Source organism: Lutra lutra, chromosome 2 (assembly GCF_902655055.1).
Source record: "Lutra lutra chromosome 2, mLutLut1.2, whole genome shotgun sequence".
NCBI lineage: Eukaryota > Metazoa > Chordata > Mammalia > Carnivora > Mustelidae > Lutra > Lutra lutra.
In genome coordinates, this window is record NC_062279.1 from 155,664,667 (window position 1) to 155,677,169 (window position 12,503).

Consider the following 12,503-nt stretch of genomic DNA (forward strand, 5'->3'; position numbering starts at 1 on the left):
AGCTCGGGATGTCATGTAAGCCTCATGTTGCCTGGCCGTCTTTGAAATTTCATGTCTTTGTGGATTGCTTATATATGGGAAACTAAATTTGATTTTCTCCTGTTAATCTGTTTTGTGTAAATGTAATACTTAATCCAACTAAAAGAACCTTGGACAGAGGAAAATTTCTTCCTCCTCAATAACAGAATACCACAGCCTGGGTGGCTTCAACAATAGAAATTTATTTTTTAACAGTACTAGAGACTTGAAGTCCAATATCAAGGTGCTGGCAAGATTGGGGTCTGGTGAGACCTTTCTTCTTGGGTTGCAGAAGGCTTCCTTCTCTTTGTATCCTCACATGGCTTGCCTTCTATGTATGCATGAGAGATAAGGGGAGAGAGAGAGAGAGAGAGAGAGGAAGAGGGAACTCTCCACATTAAGAACTCATTTAATTTAAGGTTAAATGTCCTATCTCCAAATACAGTCACATTGGGAGTTAGAGCTTCAACATAGGAACTATGAGGGAATTCAGTCCATGACAAGCTCTGTCTGCCCTCCCCCAAAACACTATCAGAAAACAAATCCATAACCTGAATACAGAAGGAAGACAGAGACTTAAAATCTCTTCAACACAGCCAGTTTTAACCTATTTATCAGCTGTCATTTTAGAAATCACAAAGCAGGGTCTTGGTAGTGTGAGACATAGTTGTGGTATAATAACCTAGGAAAAGACAATATACCATTCTCAGGTAGGAAAGGTCTCATGGGGCACAGGTAGTTGAAAGTTAACATAGGGGCAGGGATGCAAAATGGGCTATAGGAATTATATTTGTCCTGTTTGTGTTCCTCTGGCATAAGCCATCTCCTTTTCTACTCTTTGCTAATAAAGAGTTCTTAGTAATACCCTTTTGTGATTACTGTCACTGTCTTGATCCCCTTGTTGGATATTACTGTCTAGTTTCCCTCAGTGTTCTTGACCTATGACATTTGATCCTAATCATGGTTCTTTTCCTTGGACATGTTGACAGAAGTTCCTGTTAGATGTATTGTTAAAATAATAACTGCATATGCTCTTCTAAGTACAATAGTTGATACTGTTGTACACTTATCTGTAAAAACATTATCAAATACTTCCTGACAACTTAGAATGTGCTAAGTGTTTTACATTTATCTTTCCACTGTATTCTCATAACAGCTCCAACATTACGTTCTTTATTATCTCCATTCTCTTCTGGTGTGTCCCTTGTTATATCGCCATATTCTTTTTTTTTTTTTTAAAGATTTTTATTTATTTATTTGACAGAGAGAGATCACAAGTAGGGCAGAGAGAGAGGAAGGGAAGCAGGCAGAGAGGAAGAGAGGCAGGCAGAGAGAGAGGAAGGGAAGCAGGCTCCCTGCTGAGCAGCGAGCCTGATGCGGGACTCGATCCCAGGACCCCGGGATCATGACCTGAGCCGAAGGCAGCGGCTTAACCCACTGAGCCACCCAGGCGCCCCATATCGCCATATTCTTGTCTCACAATCAGAACCTGTACCTAACCATTAGGAGATAATTTAGGATATAAAATTATAGAGAGAATGGAAGATTGCTTCAAACCTGAGTCCTTATGACACAAGAGCGCCAGAGCACGTGGCCAGTTCAGTAGTAAACTTCTATTAGACCCATTTGTTTGGTGCTGAGTAATGAAGACAACTGCTTGATGGGTAGATTAGGTTGTTGACATTAGGTTGTTGTTTACCTTTGTAAGGAACATTGTACATGAGTGTTTCTGAAGTCCTTCATCTCTCCTAAGGGCATCTTTAACCTGTGCAGGGCAGTCGGCTCATCTGTCTTATTGTGGCTCTACATCAAGGGCTCCTTTTCTCTTGAATACTCAGGAATTTGACTGATAATCTTTTGGAGTGAAAGAGTGTTTTAGACGTATAATTGTGCTTCCAAACTCTTAATCTTTTGTTACTCATTTTTTGAACATCTTTTGTTACTCATGTAATGTAGCTGGAATTAGATTATTTCAAAATTGATTCAATTAATCTACAAATTATTTTAAGCAACTATTATATTAATGTGCAATAATTACATTGAATGAGTGCCTAATATGTGCCTGGCATTATACTAAAATGAGAGACTATCTAAATACTAACAACAGTCTGAATGTTGAATATTTGTTACCTCTGCTTAAAGATGTAGAGAATGAGGTACAGAAAGGTTAAATATCTTTTCCAGGGCTACAGAACTTCTAAATGGCAGACAGAGTTGGGATCTGAAGCCATGGCTGACAAATTGCATTTCTGATATGTTTCAATGTTATTCTATGGTTTCTGAAAGAGGTTGACTTTCTCACAGGTGGCCACAGCCTATACAGTCAATTTTTATCCCAGTGTATATAAAAGATTTATTTGGTTCTCACTTTTTCATCTATTTTCTATAACAGACCCAAATTACTTTATATGTGTATAATAAGTAAAAATCATGCCTCCTTTGTACATACTAGAAGTTTTCTTTGTCTTGAATAAAGGAATACCAGAGACAAATCCAGGTTAGAGTTTTCTTGAACCACGTTAAAGAAAAAATAGAAAGTATTAATTTTTGTTTGGCAATTTAACTTTAAAGACACTTTATGCTCTTCAATGCTAGAGATTTGGCTCAAACCCTTGGTCCTGCTTTTCATCCCCAGGCCTGTCTATGACCTCAGGATCACTGCAAATTTTGTGAATGGGCATATTTGGGTATTTTTTTGTTTTGTTTTTTGTTTGTTTGTTTGTTTGTTTGGGATATGTGTTCTAGTCTGGGCTTCATATCTGTGTTTCCAAATGAGTATGCATTTCTGTATGAGTACATGCAAGCCTATTTTTTTTCTCACAGAGAGAGTTTTATTTCCAATGAGGTCTGTAATGTAGTTGGGGTAGCTCCTGATATTTAAGAGAATTAAAATCCTGCTTCAAGAGAATTCAGCATCAACTCTTCTATTTGTCAATATTCTCCCATCCCCAGGTCCCTCTGCCCACTTATTTTCTGACTAAAACCATAAGCACTCTCAGGGCCAATTTTCAAAAATTTTACTTTGAAATTTTTATTTGATCAGCAGCCTCAAGATCTGAAGGGGATTACGTTTTTCCCCTTTTCTTGTTTCTCGAACTAGCATAAATAATCCTCTTTGTGATAATACCCTGTCTCCCAGAGCGCTTGTTTATCATAAGAGGACTCTTGTTTCCATGGACAAATGCACTCAGAAGCTTGGCTGACTTTCTGATGCAAATGTCAGACAGGAACCATGTCTTTGCTTTTCCAGCCAAATTGTTTCATTTTTACAACACTATGTTTGATTTATAGGGGTCTTTGAAATATTGAAATTGCCCCCTGCACTAAAAAAATGCAATATCTAGGCGTTTTAGTATAGCAGTATTAATAAGAATAATTTATAGGGGAAATGGGTTGCAGAGTTTTGGAAAATACTCAACTCTTTGAGTAAAATATGACAGTGTCAATGAACAACACTGACATTTTAAAGGGAGGTACATATATTGAGGAATAACCAGAGCCAATCCCAAGAGAATGCCATAATTTCTTAGTTTAGATTTAAATAACACGTATAGAACTAACAGAGAAAAGAAATCAGTTTATTTTTCTGTTCCTTGTAGTATGCTTAGTTTTGTTTTTTTTTTAAGGTTTTATTTATTTATTTGACAGAGAGATGGAAAGAGCAAGCACAAGCAGAGGAAGTGGCAGACAGAGGGAGAAGGAGAAGCAGGCTCCCTGCAAAGCCGGGGGAACCCAATGTGGGACTCAAACCCAGGACCCTGTATCTTGACCCTAGATGAAGGCAATTGCTTAACCAACTGAGCCACCCAGGGGCCTGCTTAGTTGTTTTGTTGTTGTTGTTGTTGTTTTAATTGACAAATGGTCTGAAGTGACCATCAACCACATCCCTACTAAAAAATAGGGTTTCTATCAGTGGGACATTAAACTGAAGACCATAGCTGTGTCTATATAGGAAATGAAAAGGGTGGGAAAAGGAACTAATTCACTGTACCTATTCAGCATGCCAGGAATAGGGAAAGACAGCTTACATGTCTTTTCAAATTTCATTCCTTCTGTATGACATAGGAATGGGTGTTAATGTTCACATGTCATTGCTAGGAGTCAGAGAGGTGAAATGACTTGCCTAGAGTCTCATGGTCTGTAAACCTTGGGTCAGATATGCAATTCACAGAACATGTTGGTGAAAAGAAGAGAATAGAGGAAAACAATGGATTAGTTTGAAGACATATTTATTTCATTTATAGTTTTAGAATACCAAAATACTACTACATCCTATAAGTCAAAAATTATAACTTTCCAAGTGTATGGTATTATTTCAACCCCAGTTGGCATGTTGGTGTTGTGGAGATAGGGAGTAGATAGAGAAATGTGATTTGCATTGCTCTTCAGAGTATTTTATCATGGTTTTATGTACCAATTAATTGGTTTTGTGACCATTTAAAGGTCAGAGGCAATCTTTCAAGATGCTTTCATCTTGGACCATGTTTCATCAAGGACCATGTTTGACAATAGCCACATGACAATAAAAATTAAAATAGAGAGTAAGAAAAGCAGAGAAATTCAGTGGAAAACAAAGAAAACAGGAAAATTGAGGGACAGGAGGAAGAAATGTTGATTAAATCCAATGCCCTAAAGACATAGACAGCTCTGGATAATTTTATTCATTTGTGTTTGATTAATTTTTGAACACTTGCTATGTACTAGCCTTTGTTCTGGATGGTGAAGATAGAGTTCCATGACTTCAAGGAACTGACAGCCTAGTGGGCGTGACAACCAAAGAGATTTGTCATGGTGCCACCACGGGGATAATTGAGTGTCACCATGGGAGAACAGTGGAGGGCCTCTAACTCAAGCTGAAAATGTCCAGAAAGGCTTCTAAATGGATGTGGCAGTTAGATGGGGCTGAGACTAGAGGGGTAAGAAAGAGTTAGGCAAAGATGGGGAGATTTGGGCAGGGACAGAAAAGTATTCCAGGCATATTCTTTGATGTGCAGTAGCCTGTAAGCAAGCACAAAATGGCACTTTATGGGAGATGTAAGTAGTTGGAATTCTTGGAGAATAGAGTGAGAGGACACAGGAAGTAAGAAGTAGGGTTAATAAGTAGACTAAGAGGCTGTGTATTTTGTCTTTGATGAAAGCAAACAACATTATCACCACTGCCATCATTATGTCCTTCATCTGTTCACTATTCACAAACATTTGTTATACAGCGGATTCTCTGCTATGCAATGTGGCAGAAGAGTTTGTCCTAGAAGAGTTTGGAAAAACATTCCTGTGTTTCCTTTTTACTCTCATACTCAAAATACTGCTGAAACCAGATGTGGGGTATTTTACGCATCAACTAATACTCTGCGACACCAGCTGGGTGTCCTTATAATTCAGTTTAATTCTGACTGACTAGCTATAGTTTGGGGTTCCCATGACCTGCTCCATAGATTCAGTAATTTGTTAGAATGGCTCACAGAACTCAGGGAAACACTAAGTTATGTTTATAATTTTATGACAAAAGATAAAATAAAGGTTACAGGTGAATAGTGAGATGAAGAGATACACAGTGTGAGGTCCACAAGTGTCTCTAGCACAGGAGCTTCTGTCCCCATGGAGTTACAGCACATGGATGTGTTCATCAGCCCAGAAGCTCTCTAAAACCTATACTTTGGGTTTTTATGAGGTCCTCATGACATAGGTATGATCAGTCAGCTCAGTCTCTAGACCCACTCCTCTTTCCTGAAGGTGGGGGGTAAAATGGAAGTTCTAAGCTTCTAATCATCGTTGGTCTTTCTGGTGACCAGGCCCCATCTTGAAACAATCTAGGAGCCCACCAAGAGTTGCCTCATTAGAACCAAAGACATTCTTATCACCCAGGACATCCAAAGGGATTTAGGAGCTTTGTATCAGGAACCAGGGCCAAAGTACAAATATTAGAACAAAAAATATTCCTACTTTTCTTATTATTCAGGAAATTACAAGTGTTTTAGGAGCTCTGTTCAAAGAACTGGGGCCTGAGATCAACATATATGTTTCATATTATTTCACACTTTATTTATTTATCCCTGTATTCTACATGATAGCCCCAAATTTCATTGTGTGCAAAAGTTGTTAGTATATACATACTAGATACTTACTGAATTGTCTTGATGTTGTAACTGATTCTAGAGTGTAGCTAAGGATCAGAAAAGAGTTAAAACTGCACAAGGAAATTAAGAAAATATTTGCAGTACTGTCAAGAAGATTAAATTCATTAAGAATAAGGTAGAACAAAAGATGTATTGGACTTGTACATTGAAAAATATAAAATATCATTGAAAGAAATTTTAAAGGACCTAGATAAGTAGTAAGACATTATACTTGGATTGAAAGATTTAATATTGTAAAGATGGCAATACTCCCAAAATTAATCTATAAATTCAAAGTAATTCCTGTCAATTCCTAGCTGCCTTTTTTTGCAGAAATTGACCAGCTGTTCCAAAATTCATATGGAAATGTAAGGGACCCAGAAGAGCCAAAACAATTGTGTAAAAAGGAAACAAAGTCAGAGGACTAGCATTTTATAATTTCAAATTTCATTCCAAAGCTATGGTAATCAATATAATGTGATACTGCGTTAAAGATTTGTAATAATGGAATGGAATTGAGATTCTAGAAATAAACTCCTACATTCACAGCCAACTGTTTTTTGATGAGGGTGTCAAGACAATTAACTGGGGGAGAGAATGGTTTTTGAAGGTGTAAACTTCCAGTTATAAATAAATAAGCCATAAGAATGAAAAGTACAGCATAGGAAATATAGTTTATACTGTTATAGTAACTTTGCATGGTGACAGATAGTAACTACATTTACTCTGGTGAGCACAGCATAATGTATAGAGTTGTCCAATCACTATTTTGTATACCCAAAACTACTATAACTCTGTATGTCAAACTATACCTCAATTAAAAAATAATAATAGTTTTTTTCAACAGATGTTTCTGGAACAACTGGATATCCATGTGCAAAAGAATAAAATTGGACCCCACCTCATATAATATATAAAAATTAACTCAGTGAATCAAAAACATAGTGTAAAAGCTGAAGCTAGAAGAAAACATGGGAATAAGTTTTCTTGACATTTAACTAGGCAATGCGTTCTTAAATATGATTCCAAAAGTAAAAATGGATAAATTGGATTCAGTGAAAATTTAAAATACTTTTGTGCTTCAAAGGATACAACCAAGAAAATGCAGAGACAACCTATACATGGATGAAAATATGTAAAAATTATATCTCTGGTAAGGGACTCATACACAGAATATATATAAATAATCTTTTATAAGTCAACCTAAAAATATAAATAACGCAATTAAATAGGTTTAAAGGATTTACATAGAAAGAAAATATACAAATGACAAAAAGCACATGAAAAAAGGCTAGGCATGGTTATAATCAGGGATATAGAAATTAAAATCACAGGGAGTTACTGTCTACCCACTAGGATGGCTATAATAAAAAAGTAAGAGAATAACAAGTATTGGTGAAGAATAGTAGTAAGTGATATGGAGAAATCAGAACCCACATAAACTGCACATGGGACTGTAAGATGGTGCAGGTCCTCTGGACAATAATCTGGCAGTTCCTAAAACAGTGAAACATACTGTTTCACTTTCAGCAATTCCATTCTAAGGTGTGTATGTGTATCTGTGTGTGTGTATATCTGTATCTATCTATCATCTATCTATCTATCTAAGAAAAATGAAAACATGTCTACACAACAACTTCTATATGCATGCCTATATAAGCATGCCTTAAATTAGGGAAAAAATGGATACAATCTAACTATCAGCCGATGAATGGATAAACAAATTGCAGTGTATTTATACAATTGGATATTATTTAGCCATAAAAAGGAATAAAATACTTAAACATGGTTTAATATGGATGATCCTTGAAAGTGTTTCCCTAAATGAAAGAAGCCAGATATAAAATACGTATTATATGATTCCATTTGTGTGAAATCTCAGAATAGACAAATTTGTAAAGACAGAAAGGAAATTGGTAAAATGAGGATGATTTGGAAGTCTCTTCTTTCTGTTCCCTGCAATAAGGGTTGATTTACCCAAAAAGCATTTTATACACAGTGTCTTAGGGCCATGGTAATTTTTACTGTAGTTTCACTGAAGAATATAATCTTGGTATTTATCTTTACACTTATTTTTTTCTTTTTCTTTTTCTTTTTTTTTTTTTTTTTTAGTAGAGGAAGGGACCGACAAAGGAAATGTAGGATAGGGCCTACCAAAGTCATAATGAGACCCTTCCTACTTCACTTAAAGACCTCCTCACCTCATCCCACGCAAGGAAGAGATTCCTAGGATGAAAGAGAAACCACATATCTTTGTGGTAAATTGCAAAAATGGCCATCATACTTTGTAGAGTTGCCCAGCAAGCAGTGGGTTCACTGTCCCCATGCATTGTATCTGGTCAAGCCTTTGATCCGGAGATGGTGCATATGTGACATTGCCTACGTCATAAGAGGTCTTGCAGTTTCCAACCTCATGCCTTTGGAACTACCCATGTGGACTAGCCTGGACTAGCCAGCTGGAGGATGAGGGAACAGGTGGAAAGAGGATCCAGTCATCACATGGGACCTAGGAAACCCTTTTATTTTTTTATTATTTATTTATTTATTTATTTATTTTTTTAAAGATTTTATTTATTTGACAGAGAGAGATCACAAGTAGATGGAGAGGCAGGCAGAGAGAGAGAGAGAGAGAGGGAAGCAGGCTCCCTGCTGAGCAGAGAGCCCGATGCGGGCCTCGATCCCAGGACCCTGAGATCATGACCTGAGCCGAAGGCAGCGGCTTAACCCACTGAGCCACCCAGGTGCCCTAGGAAACCCTTTTAAACCAGCAAGCCCAATCTGCCTGAGAGACCAGATATCAGGCATACACCTGAAGACAGAGATCAGCTGAACGTGGCTCCTTACAAGCTTACAATAACAGCCCAATGTAGTCACTTACATTTTAATATTTGATTCCAATTTTGATACACTAGTTCACAAAAACTTAAAAAACTTAAAAAAAACTTAAAAATCACAATTTTGAAGTATTTATCCTTGAGTTTGGTTATGTTCATTTGACCTAGCTGTAGTATCTATTGGGAATATTTTCTGTTTTCTTCAGTGGGATTTAGAAGATTATGCCCCTCCCTTGATTTCAGAAGGATTAGCATTTAACACTGTGTTGGGAGGCAGAACAGTCTCTAGATTAAAATATGTGATTTTGGCAGAAGCAGGGAACTGAAATATAATTTCCAGTTCTTGGATTTACCTCAGACATCATGTGCAGGCTCTTTTTCTTGCAAAGCAACATGATAATTTACTTTATTCAATTATTTAAAAGCACTAATAAAACAACAACAAAAAATAAAAGTGCTAAACAGAATATGGAAAGAGTAAGAGCATACAACACAGTGGGTTTTTGAACACATAGCCTCAGGGTCCAGCTGATGGTGGTTTTCATAACTTAAAAACACAATTTTGGAAAAGTGAAACATACTCTTCACTTGCATTCTGAAGTTAGGTGGTTGGACAAATAAAGGCTCTCCCTCTTAGTTTGACTCTGAAACAAACTGGTTATTGTTTTCTCTTCAACAAAAGTAACTATAAGCCTTAAGTTGCAGCACAGCATGAAACAAACCCCAGATAGTTGCAGATTTAAATAAAAAGGGATGAAGCAAATACAAATATAATTTTATCTGTAAGATGGGCTGAGAAGACTTTCTCATCATAAAAGCAAGGGAAAAAATCACAAAAGAATATATCAGATTTGATGCTTTTGAAGTAGTTTGTGTGTGAAAAGATCATAAAATTAAAATGTAAATAGAAAACTAGAAAAATACTTCATGACAAATTGAAAGTTATATCATTTATACATAAAGTTCATACGGATCAAAAAGGAAAAAGTCCCATAATTCATCAGAAAGTAATTAAATGTTTATCAACTTCAGAAAATCATTTGTAATCAAAGATGTACTGAATAAAATAAATAGACTGAATAGTAATCTTATTTTCACCAATCAGTAATTCAACAAACAAACTGAAGCTCTGCTTTTGCTGGGTACTATTGCTAGGTACTACTTTTATAAAACTAAATAAATCACCTTCATTTTTGGGGAGGGAGAGGTTCCATTCTCTGGAGAAAAATAGATCAATAGGTCCATTATGCATGGAATCTCTTTACTTCCTCTCTGTTTTCTTCTAGAAAAAATCTAGTACTTACTGATCTATTCTCTATGCTTCAGCACCTTTAATACACTTGAATGTTGACGACTCCTAGATTGCAGTTTTTTGTGTCAGAGCTCATTCTTATGCGTTCTTTTTTTGCTTGAAATATCTCTTTGTGAACTTTCTCTGTATCTTTTTCTCCTCATCATTTAAGGAACCAACCCAGACATCAAATCCTGCAGGAATTATTTATATTTCAGGGTGGATGGAGTGTTTTTCTCCTAAGACACTTTCCACCCTCCTCTCATTTCACTTATTTCTATGAACAGGGAAGACCTTTTCATATAACTACCAGAAGACTGCTCATTCTTAGAGGATACAGACTATGTCTTACTCATCTTTCTAACCTGAAAGAATATTGGAGTGCTTTGTCGAATGCATTTAATAAAAAAGAGGACTATCGTCAAAGATGTTTTGAAATTAAAATTAAACACAGGACTCAAATATATTTTGTGAAATTTTGCAATTTTTTTTTTTTTTTAGGAGGGATAGCATTTTTTATTCTTGGTTCCATATTTTAAAAATAACATCGTTTCCGTTTTGAATTAAGTGGAAGGGTTGAGAAAGGTCACTTTTTCTGCTTTATAATTGCAAAAACAAACCAACTTTAAGTCTGCAAGTTTTAGATACAATAATACCCCTGATATCACCATGACATAACAAACCAATTCTGCCAGATTACAGATAGAGAGGAAAGGAAAAATTGACTATCAGAAAGCAGCAATACTTATTAGAAATAACAGGTAACCTTAGGAAGTTATCAGCTATGAGTTTTAAAGCCACAGAACTTTGGATGTTAAGGAAGGAGTGTATGCATGGCTAACAGACAAAGTGTAGAAAAGCTGTTATCGATGCAGAGCAGCACGTCAACCCATCCAATGAGCAAACTAAAAGGTCCAGCAGCCATATATTTTAATGAAGTTACTCAAGATTCCCCCTCTCTTAAAGCAGTCCAGGAATCAGATGGGGGAAGATGGGCTAACATCATCTTTATCAAATATCTGCAAAGATTACAAAGATAGCCAGAAAAGCCTCGCATGGCGAATAGAAGAGATACCACAGAAATGAGTATTTGATTCTCCCAATATTTAGATCTTGAATTAGGTTAGATCTTGACCTGCTTCTACCCAAAGCTTGATTCTTCTAGAATGTTCTTGCATTCCTTTAGATTTCACATATACTTGATTTCTTTAAAGATCACTGCTTTTCCTTAGGAATAAGCCAATGTGGATAAGGGAGACAAAAAGGGAATTAATAAATGTTAAGATAGCGTGGTTTGAAGGTTTTGATACATAACTTCAAGACATTTTCACAGAGCACACTGCTCTCAAGTTAGGGTTAAAGTGAAACTTTCCATCTGGATAATGCAGAGGAGGACATTCTTCCAGGGAAAAATAAGAACATTAAACTTCCCTCCACTGGGCATCTTCCTTCAGGCACTGAGACTGCAGCCATCCAATAAATGGGGATGGGCAGAGAGAAAAGACTTCAAAAGTCACAGATATACTTTGATAGCTAATTTTTGGCAAGTCTGGTAATGAGATCTTTCCATTCTCCTCTTTTCTTTGTGATGTATGTAGGAGTGAGTAGCTGCAATAGTGATTCTGGCTGTTGCCTAAAGAAGTTTTGACACAAGGCCTCAGTGTTACAAATCACATACATCCCACAGTCATAGCTGTTTTGTTGAGCAGGGGCTTTTTCTTCCACAAAGGCCAGTTTGTCTCCTTTTCTGCCCAAGAAAGCTTCCAGTTTCTCTGCTACCTGCTTTGCATGGACTGAGTTACTTCTGCTATAAGAATCATAGTGAAAAAAGCTATTTTTATCTTGGACATAAACCAACAAACTCCAATGGGTTCCCCCAGCTGCCTCATTGGAATTATCATTGATGGCTAAAAATAAAACTCTTTTGTTGGGGAGGTCCAGGGGTTCAAGGAACATGGCAATCTCTGCTTGGTTGCTAGTGCACTTGATGAACTGGGTAACTTCGGGGCTGATGAAGCAGACACGGTCAGAACAGTCATGAAACTGACTGTTGGCAAAGTACTCAAAGGCAAATCCAATGATATGGTCATTGAGCCAGCTTGGAGGATCCAATAGTGAGACATCTGATTGCCGCAGTAGACTGTCCATGTAACTCAAGACTACAGGGTCCATCTTGTACTGACCAGGGTTGATGAGAAATTCCAGAAGCTGCCTCGGGCCTCACCACCCCAACCAGCCTTCAGG

General features: G+C 36.8%; 1 protein-coding gene across 1 annotated transcript; it reads right to left on the minus strand.

The window, feature by feature from the left end:
* Positions 1–10,759: 10,759 nt before the first annotated feature.
* LOC125093580 (sentrin-specific protease 8) lies at positions 10,760–12,503 on the minus strand. Its single transcript, XM_047718992.1, has one exon. It carries the CDS (start codon positions 12,429–12,431, stop codon positions 11,793–11,795), a length of 639 nt encoding a protein of 212 aa, XP_047574948.1. The 5' UTR covers positions 12,432–12,503; the 3' UTR covers positions 10,760–11,792.

Excerpts from the sequence above, each read along its gene's own strand:
- LOC125093580 (XM_047718992.1), bottom strand. The coding sequence starts at position 12,431 with ATGGACCCTGTAGTCTTGAGTTACATGGACAGTCTACTGCGGCAATCA.